Below are 20,677 nucleotides of genomic sequence, written 5' to 3' on the forward strand. Positions count from 1 at the left end.
GGACAAAATGGCTTTCACAACATTACAGTAATGGTAGTTATCGCATATGATTAGGGTGCGTGCACCATGGGTGATCCGATGCGTACATGGCAGGTGCAGCTCAGCTCTTGTTCTCCGAGCCGGCGTCGCCCTCCGAGCTCCCTTTGTCGCCCGACTGCTGGTTGGACTGGTACATCTGCTGGGAGACCTTCCACGACAGCTCCTGCAGGCGCTTGTGGGAGTCCTTGAGGCGGTCGAGGTCCTCACTGCTCATCTGCTGGCGGAGCTCGCTGAGCTGTTCCTCCAGGGCCTTCTTGTCGTCCTCCGAGATCTTGTCCTTGAAATCGCTCAACTGCTTCTCCACGGAGTAGCAGAGCGTCTCCGCGTCGTTGCGTGCGTCTACCAGCTGCTTGCGCTGCTCGTCAGACTGCTTGAACGCCTCCGCGTCCTTGACCATGCGTTCGACCTGCTCGTCGCTGAGCCCGCCGCTGCTCTGGATAGTGATCTCCTGCTTGCGTCCAGTGGACTTGTCAACGGCGCTGATGTTCATGATACCGTTGGCGTCAACGTCGAAGGTGACCTCAATCTGAGGCACGCCGCGGGGCGCCGGAGGGATACCCACCAGTTCGAACTGGCCCAGCAGCTGGTTGTCCGCGGCCATGCCACGCTCACCCTGGTAGACCTTGATGCCCACCTGCGTCTGGTTGTCAGCCGCCGTGGAGAACACCTGGCTCTTCTTGGTGGGGATGGTGGTGTTGCGGTTGATGAGCCTGGTGAACACACCGCCGAGCGTCTCGATACCAAGCGACAGCGGGCACACGTCCAGCAACAGCAGATCCTTTATTTCACCCTTGAGCACACCAGCCTGAATGGCGGCACCCATGGCCACAGCCTCGTCCGGGTTGACCGACTTCGAGGCCTCCTTTCCGAAGATGCGCTGCACGATGTCGCTCACGCGGGGCATGCGGGTCATGCCTCCGACGAGGATGATGTCGTTGAGGTCCTTGGCGCCGATGCCGGCGTCCTTCAGACACTTCTCGCACGGCTCAATGGTGCCCTTGAGGAGGTCGTCACATATCTCCTCCAGCTTGGCGCGAGTCAGCTTGAATTGCATGTGCTTGGGTCCGGTCATGTCCGCGGTGATGAACGGCAGGTTGATTTCCGTCTGCGTCTTGCTGGAGAGCTCGACCTTGGCGGACTCCGCCGCCTCACGGAGGCGCTGGAGTGCCAACTTGTCGTTCGTCAGGTCGATGCCCTGCTGCTTCTTGAACTCCGCGATCAGGTACTGCAGGATGCGCTGGTCGAAATCCTCGCCTCCCAGTGAGGTGTTGCCGTTGGTGGCCTTCACCTCGAACACGCCACCCAGGATCTCGAGGATCGATATGTCGAAGGTACCACCACCAAGGTCGTACACCGCGATGGTCTTTCCGTCGTTCTTCTCAAGTCCGAAGGCCAGAGCGGCGGCGGTGGGCTCGTTGATGATCCTGAGCACGTCCAGTCCGGCAATTTTACCAGCATCCTTGGTCGCCTGCCTCTGCGAGTCGTTGAAGTACGCGGGGACGGTGATGACGGCCTTGCCGACCTTCCTGCCCAGGTGAGACTCGGCCGTCTCCTTCATCTTCGACAGGATGCAAGCTCCGATCTGGCTGGGCGAGTACTGCTTGCCCTGGGCTTCGATCCAGGCGTCGCCGTTCGAAGCGCGCACGATCTTGTACGGGAGCGTCTTCTGCTCCTTTTTGGTGACATCGTCGTCGAATCTACGTCCGATGAAACGTTTGGTCGCGAACACGGTGTTCTCCGGGTTGGTGACGGCCTGGCGCTTGGCCACCACACCCACAAGGCGCTGCCCGTCGTCAGTGAAGGCCACCACCGAAGGCGTGGTCCTCATTCCCTCCGAGTTCTCGATGACCTTCGGGTGCGAGCCCTCCATGACCGCAACACAGCTGTTTGTGGTACCCAGGTCGATACCGACGACATCGCCCTGCACCTTGGAGCGTAGAAGGCGCGAGGTGGTCAGTTTGCGGTGCGCGAGGACGTTGCGGTAGGCCGGAGAGCCAAACGCGAACAGCCTGCTGAGGAAGCTCATTTTCGGATGCTTGTGCTACAATCGCAATTTGCGGCGTTCACATATACGCGCCCTCTTAGTTGCCTAGAGATCGCGCAAGGTTTAGCACGATGACACGAACGAAGTCAGCCGGCCACGCGTCGTGACACCGCGTCAAACAAACTACCGTATTGCTTTAGTGGGTAGATTCCACAGCTGTAATTCACTGTGTTGTCGTAAATTGAGCGTGTATGTTGTCGAGAGTCGTGTAATGGCTGCCGCAGGCGTGCTGGGCCGCCCGGCCTCAGGATTCCTTTGCGCGCGATGTGGGGACTGCGTTGATTTACTTGTTGGCCCTTGAGGTGACAACTGGCGCAGCTGCCACCGTCTGGGGACACTGCGTTAACGCGGTGTGAGACGCGAAGTTATGGGCGTGGGTCATGGCTGTTGCATTTACAGGAAGCCGTGTAATGAGTTGATCGCGGCGCCCCTGCCGCAAACATCCGGCCGCTATGGCAGGGTAGTACCAGTTAAATAGTATTTGTCGGCCGTATTATATATGATACGGGGCCATGTGTCGCGTATAAGCGATTTCGAGGCAGGGTGTGTTGGCCTTTATACCAACTGCCGGTGATCTGGTGACGCCACAGGAATCATGCGTCCACGAAAACGCGCAGGTGACAGGCTTAATATGTATATATGTCGCCAGTATGTTGTCTGGTAAAATAGTGTGGAAGAGTCGGCATCACCACACACACACTTTTTTAGACACGCCACCGATGCTCCGTCGATGTCGGGGTCGTGCCTTCTAATAGTAGCATCGCAGGGGCACACATCAACTTAAGTACGGACATTTTATCGATTTATAACAGTTTGGCGGCGCTACGAGGTGGCTCCTCATACGCCGATGTCGTTTGCCTATGATGTCTAGTCGGATTCGCCGGGTGCTGCTGGCAATAACCGCTCTGGCGTTGAATTTGGGCTTCATTACCGTCGCCAGAGCGCACTTCTGCACGGCCGCAGTCTGCCAGCTGTGCTGCAAGGCAACACAGGAGGGCTGCGTCAACGCCTTCACGTCGTACGCCAGCGGCACGCTCATTAGCAACAACCTATATTGCGAGGTAAGCGGATGCGCGTTTGATGTGCAAAACTTCGTGCAGCAGTGCAACTGTGACAACCCCCAAATCGGTAGGAAGGACGCCAGTGTGATGTGTATGACCGACGCAGGGTGTGGCTGGGTAGGACGGCGCTTCAAGCGCATTGAGTGCACTTCGTGCGCCATAATTGACGCTATGTTAGAAAAGTGGGTTTATTGTCGAGAATTACAAGCTCCGCAGCAACCCCGACCTTCCAGTAGCAGGCTGTGGCAGAGCCGTGGTAGATGGCGCCCTAATCTTCACGAGTTGAGCATATAACGCATCATATAATTTTGTATTAATGATGCTGCTCTAAATTCGGCAATCTGGGCATCGGGAGCGGGGCTAATCATGTCGCAAGCAGCGCCAGTCAGCTGGCTGAAGGGTATCTGGCCGAGGCAAACGGAAGATAACCAAGTGCCTAAGTGCGATACCCCCATCGTCGTGCACTACACACGTTACTGGCTGCCTCCGCCAATCGAGCCAAGCGAAGACTCCGAGGGCGATGCCGACGTTGCTGTAGCCGTGGAAGTTGTTCTGGAGCCATACGTACTCTGGTGCTGCCTGCTGCGCAGCGTTACAGGCTGCAAATTGCGCTTCTCACCGTCTTTATACGATGAATTTGTCGGCGGAGCGATGCCGGCTGCCTTCGTTGGCGATTCTGCATGTTACGGAGGAGCGCCGCTGCGGCAGGAGAGCTTGCTGAGCCACCTGCTGCTCAATCTGCCCACAGCCTCAGCTGAGGTGCTTGAACAGCTGAGCAGCAGATTCGCGCTCTATGAGGCGTTTAAAAAGCCCGATGGTAGCGCCAAAATCACAAGCGACTCGCAGTTCTACCATAGTGCCAGCTCCATTCTCCCGGTATACGTCGAGAAGCACCTGCGCTACGCCGTACTATTTTTCATCTGGGTGTTCCCGAAGATATCGCAAAATGTCACCAAGAGGATTGTCGTCAATTCGACGCCCTGGCCGTACGGATACTACGTGTTCAACAAGAGGTCGAAAGAGATCGCAAGGACGTGCGCGCAGTGTGGGTATTCCGACATCGCATTCACAATCAAGGAGCTGGCGCTGATGCTGCGGGAGCTGCAGCGCATTCTGCAGAACGACGCGCCCTCACTCAACCACAGGTGCGAAGTACTGGCGCAGAGTGAAACCTAGTGCAGGCCCGGTTACTGGATGGAAGGCTCCGTATTCGCAAATCTCACGGTACTCTTCAGCATACCGTGCCACGGTAGGATATGCATTCACCAAAACCGATATCACGCATTCAGGGGTTGAGGAGCTGCTCGCGTTGCACCGCGAGTTCTACGACTTGAAGTCGTACTGCGCGGTAGTGAATCGCACCTATAACGTAGCCGACCTGCCACCGCCGTACCTCTGTGGAAACACGTTCCCAGTCAGCTACTTTGTCAAGGAGCCCTCGGCGTGCATGGCGCTGCTGGGGTCTGTATGGGAGCACATCAAGAGCATCCCTCAGCTAACGATTATGCAGTAAAAGAGATGTGCTATTTTAACGTTTGAATGTACGATATTGCCCGAACCACTGCGTGGCCGATACTTCGGGTGTTTGCTTCCATGGAGCGCAGTTCGCGTTTAGAATGCATGTTAGGCGACCTCTTGAAGTGTGGCGCAGTAGCTATGGTAGGCCATCCTACATGTTCCACGACAACCAATGCATTGCCGGACAACTACACAGCTCAATTTTAGCCGTTGTAGTTGTTTGGGCCGAGCCGAGTGGCCAGGCAACATATCCCTGATGACATTTGACAAACGTCAGGGTGGCCGTTCAACAGGCTACACCTGAACGCGCCATGATGGCCAGATTAACAGGCCAAAACGAAGTCATCGGAACAGGTCCGGACGATAGCCGTATCGGCGTAGCCAGCCTTCCCGCGCCACCTGCTGAAACGCCATCTTGGACATGCGGGTGAACCTGAACACGCCGTGGCCGTATCCGCCAAAAATACAGCGCATCCGAACTCGGTAGAGTCCCACCTTGTTGTCTATTGGTATGTGCCCCTTCAAACCCATATTACGGTACACCACCTTGTAAACGCGGGTGTTCACCTCCGACTCGCGAAAGAGACGGCGCGATAGCGAGTCGCGTTGAACCCAGTTCTTGAAAGAGGGAAACCCGAATGGAGGGTCCAAAATTATCGGTCCTGGGTTGCGGGCAGCCATCGTACCACTTCACCTGCTCAATTAGACAGAGAGCGCTGCCGCTGCCGCGCAGGGAGCAGCCGTAGCCGGGTGTGTAGCGCCCCTTATTTCATGAACTCCGGCTTTAATGCGATAAATTTTATTTTCCGGTTGTCCTTTTCCTCTACGCTCATCGTGCAGCGCTTCTGAATGACGGTCTGTATGAGGCGGAAGTCTTCGTTCTTGGCGGTGATGTTGAAGTGTGACAGTACGCTCTGCGCGGCGCTGGCCCATTATAAACCCTAGACTTACCTTGACCTGCACCTTGCCGTTGTTCTCGAGCAGGAACGTCGTCACGCGCTCCTCTATGCTAGTGGCTTTGTCGGCTTCTAACTTGGCCTTCTTGGACGACTGCGACTCCGAAGCATCCGAAGAGCGCTGCTGCTTGCCAGGCGCCGACACCTGCGACCCTTCTTCGTCGTCGGAGTACGCCTCCAGCTCGTCATCCACCTCGCGCTCAGCCTGTTGCTGCAACAAGCTCCTCAGTTTCTGCGTTATCATGTCCACGCCCAAAGACAACACTCACGTGACCATATAACGACAGGTGGGGCTGATTCAGAGGGTCCTCGTCAGGCTCATCGGCCTCCTCCTGCGGGTACAGCTCTTCGTCGTCGCTCGGAGCCCCCTCGTAGTCCCAGTTTATCTTGCTCACCCTCTGCCTAGAATCCCTGTTAGCTGCGTTGCCATCGCGGCCACGCGCGCCATCGTCCGCGCCGCTGAGATCGTCAACCTTCGCTAGGCGCCTCAGACGCGCATCCACGACAATTTCCTTGTGCATATGTTGCAGCGATGCGTTCAGATACCTACCGATTTTAGCGTAGGCCCCGCAGTGGAGTTGTTTGTACGGGGCGTGACCACAGGGTCCAGCATGAGATACTGGGAGACGGGCACAAGCATTGCGCTGTTTTCATTCTGCTCGCGTTGTCACATTTCAACGAAACAGTTCTGCGTACCTTGCGCTCGATGAGCATGAAATAGCAGTCGGTATCGACATTTCCGGGTCTGGATCTGAATTCGCGCTCTTCGGGGCTATCGTTACGGCCGATCCCAGATGCTTTCCAGTTTTCCATGTTCGGATCCGTTTTATCAGCTGGACTCTTCTGCTACGCGTTACGCTGTACGATAGGACATCTACCTTTGTTACGCGTTGCAGCGAATTCAGTGTGAAATGGCGCATTATATCTGGCATACACACGACGCCGACCTCGAAGTTATCAGGAATGGTAAGCTTGAGTTTCGTCGTGAAGCCTTCTTGCTCCGGGTTTGGCTCTGGCTCTTTTGGTTGCTACGCGGCATGTCATAATCGCCACTTGAGTTCACCTAACCTCCTGTATGGGCGCGTATTGTGGCACATTAGCCATAGGAGCTCTCATCGCTTCGCTTTGTTGGCCGGGCGGCGCGCCGCCGTATCCGCCAAGAGGCCCATAAAAGTTGTGCATAGTCATTATCTACGGCAACATTCGTGACCTATAGTTGTTCAGCAATAATAATGGAGCTGAGTGAGCCCAGATGTGTGGAATGATGGTCTGAATTCTTTGTCTTGTGGCGCGTCGCGCTCGTCGGCTCTTGCAGCACAAGATCAGTGGAATCAAATATCACCCGTGACACCGAATTGTCTATTCACACAAGAACACCATATAGTGTTATCTACGTAACTAAGTTTTCAAAAAATTGCCGGCGAAGAGTTCCCTGGTTGACAAATGGCTTTGTTAGACGACTAATACAATGTTGGCCTAATCTTGAACAGGTTTACGGTACTTTAGAGCGCCTGTATATTTCGCATTTGACTCTCCAAATGGTGGCTGCGCTGAAAAAGGAAACCAAGCGAACCAAGGCGACCAAATCTGCGGGATCGGACGTGCCAGAGCAGGGAGAGAAGGAGTCCCAAGTCCCCGAAGGCCAGTACTTTTGGCAAAACCCTTCAAATAGGGAATTATTGAAAAAGATACGACGTGACAAGACCGTGAATAAAAGTTCAGTGCAACATAAACGCGAAGGTGAGAGTCTCAGTCACGACTCTAACATCTACGTCATACGCACGACCAAGCACAAAAAGATCTCCTACGACCAATTTGTCAGAGAAAAGGGGAGGCGTAGAAAACGACAGTAGGCTGAAAAATTCTTAATGCTCTGCGAGGCGTCTGCATTAGTCTGTAAATTGCGTGGGTCTCACGTATGAGCGCCTATGTGGAACACTTCCCGCTAATGATCTCGCAGTTATTCGTGTTTACATTCGACGGTATGCGGTGCTTCATTGGCCGTGCGATATATTAATACGTGAATTCTACATTTTGATTTGCGTGCTCGGCCATCAATTGCAAGACAAAAATTATACTGCTAGCAGAGTTGCATTCGCATTGTACACCATGACGCAAGTTGATACGTTTCACATGGGTAAATGTTAGCATTTGCCGATGTTTTCCCCTTTCCATGTGGGCTGGGTATGCTAGGTTTCTAGCCTGTCCCTCGGACCTTGCGAATATTCATCCTAGAACTGGTTTGTCGTTTAACCAATTCATTAAACGGGAGATTTTCATAATGCGGCGATAGGCATGTCCGTATTCATGCGTTTTTACGCTTGCCAAACTAGTGTCTATGCGTAGTATGGTATGTGTACACAACACCGTCGCAAGTCATCGCTCGAGACCAGCTAGAAGCTTATCTGCTAGCGCAGAGCCTCCCAATCACGTTCTTCACCACTTCTTGAGAGATGTTTATAATGTATGTCTCAGCCTACACGAAATTGTTGCGGTTGCTAATCGCAATCTCAACAATGGGTATGGAGCGCTTTTGAGAATTACACGCGGCACGTTTCATCCGTGCATTGATGCAATAATGTTAATGCGGGTATTATGGCAAGTACGATGGGTTTATAACAATTACAACACCTAACATACAATCTCGTATCGCATATTATGGCCTGCTCTGGTGAAAATCGCAGCTGGCAACGAGGAAAATTCCTACGCAACCAGACACACAATTGCCGCGATACTTGGACATCCACTTGTGCTCACAATAAAATGTTGATGTGATTTTCATATATTGGGATAACGTAGGCAATTTTTTCATACCTTGGAAATGCTTTGGTTTACCAAAGAAGCTATGGATATACGGAGACCTTGGCCTGTGCCACGCCATACCGTTAATCAGAATGGGATGTCCCATCGTAATGAAATTTATGTTGGCGTTATGCGCAACATTGCTGTATTCCTTCCGGCCCATTGAGACTTTCATCTGTGACTTCGGAGATCCACACGATTTGCTGAGCAACAACGCCATCGTTAGCTGCCACACATATTTCGAATTCTCTGAATTCCCACCTGTCATATGTCCACGCGTAGTCAACAACACCGAATACGTCTGGCATCCACAACCTACAAAGATTGAGAACGGTTATCGTAACGCATACGTTGGTGGCAATGGCAAAATTCGTTCCGTCGCTATTGCGGAAATTGTCGTCACTGATAGGCCTGTTGAATTAGTTACAGTGCGATCCAATCAGTCGCAAAGTCGCCTGCACTTCGACATACCAAGGAATGAACTCTACGTCATCAACGAGTGTCGCCTGATATTCATCTGTGGGCCCCGAGATTTGTTCTTGTCAGATATATTGCAGCGTCACCTGGACCAACTAGAGAGTGTCACACAAATGAGGCAACTACTTTGGAACTCTGCAACACCATTGGCTCATGAATTGGGGGTAATTGGAAAGGGTCTGGGTATATTCTTCTTGTACAGAGGCGGGACGCATCTGCCTCTTCAAGGTTGTGGCAGCCGACCTTCGCCACTGTTTAATGCGGATTATGAAGTTAACGTGGACCCCGTTACTGGTACGCGATCATGTGTAGTAGACCCTATGTCGAATGCTCGCATCGGATTTATTTGCGAAGGCCGAATTGAACCCGCGGATTGCATGAAGTCCCTAATTGACGACAAAGGCAAAGTTGTAACTGCTCCTAGGCCACGTCCTTATTGGGATTTCAGATATTATAGACCTTGGGTGGTAGCGAAATACTTCTCTGACGTGGCACTAACGCCATTCAGTGGAGAATGCAGGTGTGTCGATCCCGAAACAGGTGACATAAAGGCCAAAATACAGATCCGCCAGAACAGCGAACATGTCTGTGACATTTCCAGCATGATCGTTCGAAACCGTTCGCAGCCTATCAGAGGTCCGTGGTGTTCGGTGGTACTTCATCCGGGGAGCACCTTGACCATAAGATTTCCAACAGTGGATGGCGCCGCGGATTACGATAATTCCATGCTTCGTACATCTTCGCGACAGACGTCTATCAATGAATATGAAACTGAATTCTTGCCGAAGGACTTGAAAACGGTGAGGCAAATAAACACGTATAGAGGGTTTAATGTTTATGACGAAGTATCATATCAAGAGGTCCTTGTTGGCGATGCCATCGAGTTGGATGTGTCCCAGATGCACCGGGGAGAAGTGACGCTAAAGTACCACGTTGACAAACCTCTCACATTACGAAGCGGATTTAACTCATTCTTATACCACTGGACGTTGAAATCTAAAAACGAGAATCTTGCAAAGAAGATACAGGCCACCGTAAATGTGTCATTCGCGTTGACTCATGAACACGAAATCTTTGGTTGCGACTCTCGACAAACGAAGCTATTCAACGAAGATATCAGTCGCCAGCATTGTTCAACGAAAAGGATGGGGAATGGCATAGGTGACACTTACGAATGCCTCCTCCATAACAAAGCGCATATACATCAGGCTGGAATTTACTGCAGGCCGGAAGAGAGGTTGTTACCGGGCAACTGTCAATATACAGGATACGACCTCCACTCCAATCGGATCATGTCATTTCCTGAAACTGTGCGAAGTATTACTCCCCAACCCATTACAGGATTCCAAGTGCTAAACATGGAGATACAGAATCTTCCTGTCAGTTATGCTTGTGTATGTGTCAATGAACATGGATACGAGACCTCCAGACTTACTGTGGAGTCGAACCGCGAGGAAAGTCGCAAGTTTACAGTTCGCCGTATAAATGGGTTGCAAAAGATCCTCCCCTATGTATCTCTGCGATTGAATATCGGATTAATACTTGAAGGGCTCAGATCAGGAATGTTTATCACGTTGCAGCACGTATCGAAAAAGACTATTAAACTACATGTGGGCACAAAATTGTTATTGAGTTGTGCTCTTGGTTCCGCGCTGCAAAACGGTTCAAATGATACAATAAGCCCAACTGCGTGGCTTCCTAAATTGCATGGAAAATACCATTATAATGCCATCGTGACATTCCGTGGGCTTGAGCTTATTACGAGATCGCACAATGATGTCATAGCTGGTTCACATGGCGGGTTTTCTGTTTTGTTCAACGATGACCACTCATCAGCCCATCAAGCTTTGATATTAGAATTACGTAGAAACGCCATCTTGATTTCCAAGGACCCAGTTCACAAAAAAAACGTGCCGATGAGATTTGTCTGCGGCAAGGCGGCCCAACTATCGGATCCGTCGGCCGTCTCCGATTATGCGTTACATTCAGACGCATCTGTGCAGTCTACTTCTAGTATCACAGATGCGGCAGGAAAATACGCCTGGAATATTGTTAAAGTCAACGTCGAGACCACTGACCCGTACATGCAAGGCTGCGGCGTCACATACGCATCAGATGAGTTGTTCAAGCCTGAGACACCCAAAATCTACGACTCTTATGGACAACGTAAATCTGGTTGCAAAATAGACATTCAGGCTGCGGGCGAGGCAGCATTCTACTGCCCAGCACCGTACGTCCTAGAACCATCCTATTGCTTTGAAAAAGTATTAATGGGGGGTATAATCATGAATGTGAAAGATATAAGCAAGTCGCTAGTATCATCTCGAACTAATCACTTTGTCACGCTGGAGTTCGACAGTGCTCGTATAGGATCCGGGGAGACCCTGCGCCTGAAACCTCCATTGGAGTGCCAGTGCGTCACCGACAAAGGCATCGTCCTGTCGACCATACAGATCGAGAACTACAACTCCAAGTTATGAGTGGCTCAGATGTAGTAAATCGTTTTGTCAATGACAGAGTTTAATTGTCGTAGCTCGTGTTTGTCGCTCTGCTGGTTTGTCTCTTCAGTGACGGCATCGAATAGAATTGTCAAATAAGTATTGATCTCTGTAAACAATTCATAAAGTAAATATAGAGTTATCACAGATCTTATAACATATGTATGCGGCAATAACAGTGGTAATCAAGATTACGACTAATGATTTGCCATCAGACGTCAGTTCCGTCTTTCGTACTGCCACAAATAGGAAGGTGTTGTACGTTCAGGTACAAGATTGCTTATAACATAGATGATTGGTGACTGCTTTAATATACAACAACGTAGACTAAACAGCACACATTGCGGCAGTCCTGCAACAGGAGCCATATTGTTAAATAACAATGGTGTCCGTGGTTGACCGCACCAGATCTCGGGTAGTGAAGTACACGCCTACTGCTTTAGCTCACCATGAAGTGCGCAAAGTAGACTCTGTGCGATGTTATATAATGTTCCAATAAGTCACATTGGTAAATGCGAACCGCAACTGTATGGGTGTTACTGGACTCAGTAGCAGCCCAGAGATTGATGGGATGGGCAACAACAACTCGAAATCTTCATATTCGGATGTCAAACAGTAAAATAATGATTAACATCTTGGAAAATGGTCGAGATGCATATGTAGGTGAAAGACGTTCTGGAAACGTGAGCTGACTTATCTTGTCGTGGCTGAGATATTAGACCTTACATCACCTTAAGTCGTTTTGCGCTTAAATAGTGATTATATGGATGTTTTATCGTACGTGTGATTGCGTTTCAATAAATAGAGTTAGGTGGTTGGCTGAAGATAGGTGAGTGTCATAACAGCACTACTACGCAGGGGAGTGACGTGTAAGGTAACCAGAAATATAAAAATCGCCTCTGAAACAATGCTCACAATAGTGATAACCAGTATGATGCACTGCTGCATTCTTACGTACACAACATCCTAGACATTTCACCAACGAAGTGTGGGGCAGGGTAAGCAGCTTGCATATAACCTCCATGGGTGTGATATATCGGTCATGCAAGAGGCAAGGATATCGTATCCCTGGCGGAAGCATGGATGTCGGTGGCCTAACTCTGAGGAAACGGGTTGGCGGTTACAGCGGTAAGGGCACGTGTTTCATGTTTGCAGGCTGAGGGGACTGGGAGGGGAAGGGGAAGATGGGGAGAGTGTTATATTTTGGGAAGCCGTGCACGAGGTGTCATAATGAATGTAAACACTCTCAAGTGTGTCACTGCTGTCCATGGTGTTGTGAACAATGTAATAAAGGTTGGGAGAGTTGCGAAATATGTTACGCGTATTCCGAACTGCGCAGAAAAGGTAGAAGCAAGGATCCTTACAAGTGCGAAGATTCAAAATGTGAAAAAAAATGTGCAGGCAAGGTGGACAAATGTAAATGTACATGCTGTCAACGGAAATGTAAAGAGCAGGCTGAAATCTGCAAAGCCCCTGCGCTTCCCCCTCCACAGCCTTCCTCTGCTTCCTCCGATGATCAGTCTCAAGCCGCCAAACTAGAGCTTTCCCCCCGTGACAAAGATCAGACTCAAGATCACGATTCTCCACCACATTCCCCCCCTTCCCCCCAAGCCATCGCCGCCGTCATCGTTGCCATCATCGTCGCCATCATCCTGCTCGACCTGTGCATCTTCCGCTTTCCCGTAGGCCGCAACATCCGCGATTTCCTCGTACGCAAGATACCCTTCTGCATCGCGTTCTACAGCTGATCTCGACAATTTGTAAGCGCAAACATCGTAATCCAAATCCCACTGATCACCTAACTGGCAACTGACATCTAATGCTATAGACAGAGTAATGATTGCGTTGATGACCAATCACATGAGCAGTGAGGTGACTACTTCTCCCTCCCCCCTCCCTTACATCATCGTCCCCGTCGCCCTCATCATACTTGTCATTATTTTCATATTGCTTGATGGCTTGTGGCTTATGCGTCGTCAAAACCCAGAAGATTGTGCTTGCAATAAATGTTTCAGAACGGCTGCCAAACCTGCACCTCAAGCACCGCCTATCTCTCTACACTAGTATAGCCTCACCTAACCAGCAAGCCTTTAGTTCATGCAAATCTGCTGATATGGCATCGTGTTAGTCAATTCGTTAGGGTTGGTGACCTAATCGCAAAAGAAAGGTGGAACTGATCTAGTGGTAGTTCAGTCCGTCACCTGATTAGAGATGCACCATGTGACGCGATGGGCCATCTTGAGTTGGCAAGTGGCATGTGACTACGATGGTGCTGTATAGCGGCGTGCTCAGTGGAAGCATTGTGCCGATCAGAAACATCAAACACGCAATTTAGGTCAGCTGGTGACATATCACAATACCCAGGGTAGAACAAAGCAGATGTACCGTAGACATGGCGCCTTGCGTGGATAGTGCATTGTTAGTTGCAGCGTAGTTACATCACAATCGAAATGTATTATGAATGCATGTGGGAGGGTACGTCCATGATATGTCAGCGTTGTGAGGTCTAGAATTACGGTTGCCCCAGCAAAAGGTGGATGGGATGCCAGGTGTGCTGGTATACTCATTACATCTTGTCGGTTGGCCGAAGGTGTTCGAGGTTGGAGGTACGTATTTCGTTGCTGTGCAGGGGGGGGGTTGTAGAGTAGTTTTTAAACAAGATGGGGGATGAACTTGAACCGGGATAAGCTGCAGGCATCGCTGTATCTGGCGCTATTCTAATAATCGCTCTACCTGTATTGGTCATTTACATCATGGATCAAGTGTATAACGTAAGCCTTGGAGAATTTTTCGCAAGAATACGTGATGGATTCCGTGATTCCAAGCCTAAACTACAATAATATCTCATAGTCTCACCCAGCTCACATAGCCGAAGTGTAGCCATGTCGCATCCGATCTCAATTTTATGATGCTAATTAATGCATAACACGGTTTTGCTGAATTTCACTACCTGTAGCACGTCAGGTAATCATTCGCCGTATGATGCATCTAGCGCTGCTTCATACATTAGTCGGACACCACGATAATGCACATCACACCCTAGGATACATGATCACAAAGGTAACACGATGTCCGACAGGGTAACGAAATCCCATATATGGCTAAAATCACAATACTGTGTTTACTAGAGCGCCATGCTCCTCACCGCCGCAGCTGGGAGAGAGGATGGTGGAAATGACACTCCCCAGTTGCGAGGTCTTTGGCAAATCATTCTTCTTAAATCCCATCCTGATTCTGCTCTTGTGGCACAGGTTGCACGGGTCGAAGAGGTGAGTCTCGAAGGTGGAGTCCCAGCCGTCAGTCAGGAACGCCTGGAGGGGGGAATTGGAAGCAGTGATGTCACTGCCGTACTCATCATTTTTCCAACCACCACTTAGTTTATCCCGATTACACTGCGCCTTGAGGAACTGCAACTGGTGGTGGCAGGCGTAGACGTAGTCACGCAGCTGGCAGAGGAGGGCGCAGCAATCAGGTACCTCGGATTGGGTGGAAGAGTTAGGCTTCACGATTCTTGATGACACGTTTGCCTTCCAGTTAGGCGCAATGGAGGTGAGCACGGAACCTGCAAACATGGCGGTAAGCTGGAGTATGTCGAAGACATCTCCGGGTCTGATTTTGGCGTGGTTAATGAATATTGCAAGCTGTGAAGGGTCCTTATGATGGCCGCTAAATGCTTTGTTAATACATTGTTTCAGGGTATCGTGATGCTTTGGGTTCCGAAGCCCTGCGAGCCAAGTGAGCATATCCCGGACGGTGCGCGGTGCCTCGGCAGGGAACAGCTCCGTCTCGGGAATGTCGCTAGATCCATGCGTGGGTGTTGGAGTAGCCCAGGAAGAGAGGCACAATGTAATGTCCGGTTGTTTGATAGTCTTTTTATCGAAGTCTTCGGGTGGCGGCAGAGACTGTATCGGGTCTGGAGGTGGAAGAGTGAATGAGATTGCATGAGTGGAAGGAACGATAGGGTTGGGCAGAGTGTTATCCTTAATATGCGTTGAGTCATCGTCAAAATCCAAGTCAAAGTCGAGGTCTTTGTCTGGCAATGTGAGTTTGGGGATGTCGATATGGAGGTCTAATGGGTCTGGGTCAGGTACTTTTTCCAATCTAGGGGTGGCAGCCTTGAAAACGAAATCGATGGGCGGAGGGAGCGCGGGAGGTAAAGTGGCAGGTTCCACGAATGAACCGTCCGAAACTATTGCATTGTTGTCCGTTGGCTTACCTGTTAGTGGAGGTGGCGGCGTGTAGTGTGATGTAATCGGAACATCATGTTTTACCTTTTGATCCGGAGAACGCGTTAGGTCGTATCCAATGGAATCCACTAAAATAGAAGGAGGCATCCCATCCAATTGCATCGAAATCGGAGATACATGTGATTTCTTTCGAAGCGGTGGGAGACGTGCCTTCATCTGACCACTTTGCGATAATACGATTCCTTGAGGTCCAGCAGGCCTAAACTTCTGCGACTCTTTGCTTCTATTATCGTAGAATTGTGGATAATCAGTTTTCTTATGCTTTAAAGGGTAACCTATCGGCGTCCCAATTTTCGTAAGGTCTGGTGGGGAATACTTGATAACGTCGCCCTCCGGTACATTCTTCTCAACTTGCTTAAGCAGTGTATCATACTGAGTTTGCTTTATTCTTTCACTCAGAGTCTTAGCGTCGCTTTCCTGCTGCTGATGAATTTTCTGCAGTCGTCCTTTCCATTCTTCGTCTGCTTCCTGTTGTTGACGTGCAGCGTCAGGGAGAGACTGCGAATCATCGTGCAACGTCGTCCCATCCAGTAAGCTGTAGTGATTAACGGGGTTTGGAACTGCAAAACCATAAAGCGACGATGCGTTTTTACGAAGTGCTTGATTCTCAATGTCCATCTCCAGCTTACTGTCCAAGTCATCTCCCGATTCTGTACCTCCCTGAAATAGCCACATATTTTGTCGTTCTACGAGCAGATCTGCTGGTTCCGTATCTATCACCGGAGGTGGTATATATGTTTTTACATTAGTCTCTCGCGATATTGCGTAGCCATCAACCGTGGGTTGCGGTGGTATGTCGATGAGTTCCTCATGTACATCTTCAAGCAGGTCCTGCTCGAAAAATTCTCTACCAATGATTTGATCCGCAGCATACTTTGCTTCGACCTGCTTTTTTATCTTGTCTGTCTCATTCATAATCTTATCCAGTTCATCACTTTCACGTTGCTTTTGTTGTTCATGAAATTTTACCCAGAAGTGATTGGCATCGTCGACTTTTTGCTTCTCTTGTTCGTTCGTGTGCGATGGGTGTTGCAGTTTGTTACCGTCAATGCGTGTTAATGTACCGTCATAAAATGGATGAGAGGCAGAATCTTTTATAACAGTAGTTTTAAGTCCATTAAATAGTCCTCCATGCTGAGAACGATTTATCACTTCTGTTAGCTTCTGAAAATAGTCTTCCTGCACCTCGTATGCCTTCTGCTGCTCAAATTTCCATTCATCGTCTGCCTCCTGTTGTTGTAGTATTGGGTCGGGGAGAGACTGAGTGTCATCCTGCGACACTAAGCCATCCAGGCCATCGAAGACTGTAACAGGGTTTGGAATGGTTACACCACCAAGAACAGGTAAACTCCGCTCTAACATCTTAAGTTCCGACTGTAGATAGTCATCTTCTTTCGAACGTTCCGCTACACGATTCTCTTTGCGTTTTTCCAAGTTATCCAGGAATGATTCAGCTTCTTTTAGTCTCTGCTGATTTTGCTTCGTGAATTTTTGTATGGCAGTGTCCACATCGAAGGGAAAATTAATCCTATTATTTCCCCCACCCCCTCTACTGGCTCCACCTCCACCTGAAGCCGAAGCTGCAGCAGAGGATGTCGTGGCATCATCCCTTGCACCTGACTGAGCTACTTGACCACCTTGTGGAACAGATCCCGAAGAAACCGCCTGACCATCCCGGACCTGTCCACTACTGGGAACAGGGTCACCAGGTGGCTCATAGCCTGCACGTGAATCACTTGGAGGCTGAGTTTGTACTGCCTGTAAAACCGGTGAACTAGAAGTATTTGCTACACTGTGATTACTTCCTTGATTTGGAGTTCCCTCCGCTTTCTTGCCCTGGTTCTGCGCTCCCTCCGCCTTCTTGCCCTGGTTCTGTGCTCCCTCCACTTTCTCACTCGGACTATCAACACCCTGAGCTCTAGTGGCAGCCGACTTCGGTGGCCCATCTGCCGGAGCTGATTTCATCTCGGGCACAACTTCCTTGGGATCGTCGGGGACCTTGCCAGGCGGAGGCTCCTCCTTTTTGGAGACAGGAACCATCTCACCATTTAGCAATTCCATATCCTCTGGCTCTTCCTTAGCCTCTTCATCTTCTTCATCTTTCATCCTTTGTTTACACTTCTCACCATTCAAAATTTGCAGAAGTTCATCCAAACCGCTGCCAGGTGTCTTAAGCATCCCTATTACCCCATCCCAATCCGTTTTTAAAACATTATACGGAGGGTCGCGCGTTTTATATTCGTGATGATAAAATGTAAATCCGTAGCGGATAAAGTTCTCAGTGAAGTATTTCTCGAGCTCTGCTTTAATATGCGTAGACGGAGCAGTACCCTTCCGAACGGATACACTTTTGAAGTTTTTTTTGCTAGTAAAACCTTCAATTTCCTTAATATGCCTCATCACCGTTTCCAGATTTCTTTTAAACCAACTCGCCATTTTCTTAGCAATATCCTGCTTTTTAAGCTTCTTGTATTCCCGCGCATAACCGGTGAAGGAAAAGGCGTCCTGGTTGAACAATTTGTTGAGAGGTCCTATAAGATTTTTGCAATGTTTTTGCAATTGTGGCAAATCGAAGCACCTATCTTTCGTGTACAAATGATTTTCGAAATCGCTCTCATTTACTTCGTCAAATATCTTACAAAAATCTTGCACCAGTCGAAGGGCATTTGCGACGTTGGACGTATCGGCACCAGAGTTTGACAACACAGTTGTGGAAAACACATCAAGGAAATAATTCTGCCTGTTCTGATTGGAGTACTTCTCCAATATATTTTGCAGGTCACCTAGCATAGCAGAACCCGGGTTATAGCCCTCGCTACGGCTGACACGATAACCTTCTTTTAACTCACCTGGCTCAAACCCACCAGGTACAATGCCACCGTACTCATCACCGGACTTCGTAATGAGATATTTATCGATATCACCAGCAGTGCGTATCATACGTTCGGCTACATCTTTATGAAATCTAGCGTACATTGCAATCACTCCAACATCCTTATATGCCCAATCCCCTCCGCCAAGTGCCTTGAAATTCACATCCACCTTGTACCGCAAGAAATAAATCGCTGAGAGAAATCTGGGAATGCAGTCGAGTAGTGCGTTTGTAACATTTTTAGCGCTTTTATTGCCAGTGTATGAACCACTAGGTTTTGTGCATAACTTCTTATGAAACGTAGATGCGGAATTAAGGAATTGGGACAGTTCTTTAGCAATTAGCGATGCATTAACATTTTCATATCTTTTCTCAAGCAGCTTATCCAGTCTATGGCCGACAAGGCCCTGCATATTACTATCATTTTCTAACCACTGAAGGAACTGGAGACAGTCCTTAAGAGTCTTTAGCGGAACTCCATGTGACGCCATCTTTTCCGCTTCCAATCACCCACTGAACCACTGCTACAAATCACCTTGGCCAGCCTCCAGGACTATGTGAACTGGGAAACACTAGAGTGATCACACCTCTAAGGTGACACCGCTTAATACAGCATGGCAGACAACTAAGTGTGCTCGGTGAAAGGGCTATGAAGTGAGACGTAGAGTGACAACGGTACGCATCATACTGTGACAATAACACACCTAAACCATATTACAAAATCCATTAACCACCACACGAATCTTATAGATACACCACTCACCTGAGGAGGGAAGGCGACAGGCCAAGGCAGCCATCCTGGAGCGAGAGGGTAGAGAGTGGTAGCAAGGTGGTGTTAACAGTGACGATTGTGGGTGTAAATGGAGCAGTAAAGACAGACATTTGGTTAAACCTTAGGTGAGGCAATATGTCAGCCTTTAGGTCACTCACTAGGTCAGGGTTTTGGTCAGTCACTAGGTGAGGGTTTAGGTCATTGTTTAGTTCACTCACTAGGTCGACGCTTAGGCCACTCACCAGGTCTGCGGCTAGGTCACTCACCAGGTCAGGCTTTAGGTCAGCGGCTAGGTCACCTCACTGCTCACGTGATTGCTCATCAACGCAATCGTAACTGTCTACAACATTAGATGTCAGTTGCCAGCTAGGTGATCAGTGGGATTTGGATTACGATGTTTGCGCCAATAAATTGCTAAGCTCAGCTGTAGAACGCGATGCAGAAGGGTATCTTGCGGACGAGGAAATCGCGGATGTTGCGGCCCACGGGAAAGCGGAAGATGCAAAGGTCCAGCAGAATGATGGCGACGATGATGGCAACGATGACGGCGGCGATGACTTGGGGGGAAGGGGAAAAAGGTGTGGAGTCTCCTGCATCAGAGATGTCAACGGGATTTGGTTCAGTGGAGAGAGCGGACGTCTGCGGTTGGCCGATGATCACAGACTCAACGCCGGAGGAAGGACCGGGAGGCGGGGGAGGGGGAGGAGGAGGGTGAGCTAATCCACGTCGCTGTTTGTCTTTACAACATGTACATTGACATGCGTACTCTTTGCCTTTACACCGTTTCCCACATATAGAATCGCTGCACTTGTAAGTCCACGGGCTTGCTTTGTGTCTCAAGATATAGCCAAAACATCCATCACAACCGTCGTCACTTTTACACTTATCGCAGCACCACGTACAGCAATTACACCAAAAGCCCATTCGACATCCAGTACCACAGATACACGTCCACATCTTCCCCTGCCGCTCCCAGTCCCCTCAACCTGCAAAACCATGAACCACGTACCTTAGCCCCGAACACTGACCGCCTCCCATCGGCGTTACGGTAGCAGCCAGCTAACCGCCGTCACAAGAACAGCCAGTCAAAACACAACTATGTAGCTATCACAACTAAAGCAGTGCCCAGTCAAGGCATGTGAACGGCATCCTGGCCATGGCATGCAGGACAATCGGTGTCAGTTGCGTAGTGCACTACATCATAGACCGTACAACTGTGTCATTGCCCACGACTGTTGTTACATGTGTTTCGATGAGTCACTAAGTTATTCACATCGCTTGGTCAATCCTTTTATGGTTTACCCTGTTGCCATCACTGCCACCTAACCACGCCGTCTATTGGCCATCACGTGGGAGAGCTCCAGTGAAGCTCGCCACTTAGCTACCTATCA

General features: G+C 49.7%; 11 protein-coding genes across 11 annotated transcripts; 5 read left to right on the forward strand and 6 right to left on the reverse strand.

Moving 5' to 3' along the window:
- Positions 1–100: 100 nt before the first annotated feature.
- BBBOND_0100100 (heat shock protein 70, putative) lies at positions 101–2,065 on the reverse strand (the record flags this gene model as incomplete). The annotated part of the gene is made up of 1 exon (XM_012910413.1): positions 101–2,065. One exon carries the CDS (start codon positions 2,063–2,065, stop codon positions 101–103), a length of 1,965 nt encoding a protein of 654 aa, XP_012765867.1.
- An 881-nt stretch (positions 2,066–2,946) lies between these two features.
- BBBOND_0100110 (hypothetical protein) lies at positions 2,947–3,430 on the forward strand (the record flags this gene model as incomplete). The annotated part of the gene is made up of 3 exons (XM_012910414.1): positions 2,947–3,144; positions 3,184–3,326; positions 3,361–3,430. The coding sequence occupies 3 exons, from the start codon at positions 2,947–2,949 to the stop codon at positions 3,428–3,430; spliced, it is 411 nt and encodes a 136-aa protein (XP_012765868.1).
- Positions 3,431–3,510: 80 nt separating this feature from the next.
- Positions 3,511–4,657, forward strand: BBBOND_0100120 (hypothetical protein, conserved; the record flags this gene model as incomplete). The annotated part of the gene is made up of 2 exons (XM_012910415.1): positions 3,511–4,289; positions 4,321–4,657. 2 exons carry the CDS (start codon positions 3,511–3,513, stop codon positions 4,655–4,657), a joined length of 1,116 nt encoding a protein of 371 aa, XP_012765869.1.
- Positions 4,658–5,004: 347 nt separating this feature from the next.
- BBBOND_0100130 (ribosomal protein S14, putative) lies at positions 5,005–5,343 on the reverse strand (the record flags this gene model as incomplete). Its single annotated transcript, XM_012910416.1, has 1 exon — positions 5,005–5,343. The coding sequence occupies one exon, from the start codon at positions 5,341–5,343 to the stop codon at positions 5,005–5,007; it is 339 nt and encodes a 112-aa protein (XP_012765870.1).
- Positions 5,344–5,426: 83 nt separating this feature from the next.
- Positions 5,427–6,734, reverse strand: BBBOND_0100140 (hypothetical protein, conserved; the record flags this gene model as incomplete). Its single annotated transcript, XM_012910417.1, has 7 exons — positions 5,427–5,576; positions 5,614–5,850; positions 5,888–6,130; positions 6,169–6,273; positions 6,315–6,461; positions 6,557–6,646; positions 6,687–6,734. The coding sequence occupies 7 exons, from the start codon at positions 6,732–6,734 to the stop codon at positions 5,427–5,429; spliced, it is 1,020 nt and encodes a 339-aa protein (XP_012765871.1).
- A 422-nt stretch (positions 6,735–7,156) lies between these two features.
- BBBOND_0100150 (hypothetical protein) lies at positions 7,157–7,471 on the forward strand (the record flags this gene model as incomplete). The annotated part of the gene is made up of 1 exon (XM_012910418.1): positions 7,157–7,471. One exon carries the CDS (start codon positions 7,157–7,159, stop codon positions 7,469–7,471), a length of 315 nt encoding a protein of 104 aa, XP_012765872.1.
- Positions 7,472–8,512: 1,041 nt separating this feature from the next.
- On the forward strand, positions 8,513–11,377 carry BBBOND_0100160 (hypothetical protein; the record flags this gene model as incomplete). The annotated part of the gene is made up of 1 exon (XM_012910419.1): positions 8,513–11,377. One exon carries the CDS (start codon positions 8,513–8,515, stop codon positions 11,375–11,377), a length of 2,865 nt encoding a protein of 954 aa, XP_012765873.1.
- Positions 11,378–12,579: 1,202 nt separating this feature from the next.
- Positions 12,580–13,143, forward strand: BBBOND_0100170 (hypothetical protein; the record flags this gene model as incomplete). Its single annotated transcript, XM_012910420.1, has 1 exon — positions 12,580–13,143. One exon carries the CDS (start codon positions 12,580–12,582, stop codon positions 13,141–13,143), a length of 564 nt encoding a protein of 187 aa, XP_012765874.1.
- Positions 13,144–13,961: 818 nt separating this feature from the next.
- Positions 13,962–14,141, reverse strand: BBBOND_0100180 (hypothetical protein; the record flags this gene model as incomplete). Its single annotated transcript, XM_012910421.1, has 1 exon — positions 13,962–14,141. One exon carries the CDS (start codon positions 14,139–14,141, stop codon positions 13,962–13,964), a length of 180 nt encoding a protein of 59 aa, XP_012765875.1.
- A 361-nt stretch (positions 14,142–14,502) lies between these two features.
- On the reverse strand, positions 14,503–19,005 carry BBBOND_0100190 (Ribosome-binding protein 1; the record flags this gene model as incomplete). Its single annotated transcript, XM_012910422.1, has 1 exon — positions 14,503–19,005. The coding sequence occupies one exon, from the start codon at positions 19,003–19,005 to the stop codon at positions 14,503–14,505; it is 4,503 nt and encodes a 1,500-aa protein (XP_012765876.1).
- A 701-nt stretch (positions 19,006–19,706) lies between these two features.
- Positions 19,707–20,324, reverse strand: BBBOND_0100200 (hypothetical protein; the record flags this gene model as incomplete). Its single annotated transcript, XM_012910423.1, has 3 exons — positions 19,707–20,121; positions 20,198–20,272; positions 20,296–20,324. The coding sequence occupies 3 exons, from the start codon at positions 20,322–20,324 to the stop codon at positions 19,707–19,709; spliced, it is 519 nt and encodes a 172-aa protein (XP_012765877.1).
- Between the last annotated feature and the right edge of the window lie 353 nt (positions 20,325–20,677).

This window comes from Babesia bigemina (assembly GCF_000981445.1).
Source record: "Babesia bigemina genome assembly Bbig001, chromosome : I".
Taxonomy (NCBI): domain Eukaryota; phylum Apicomplexa; class Aconoidasida; order Piroplasmida; family Babesiidae; genus Babesia; species Babesia bigemina.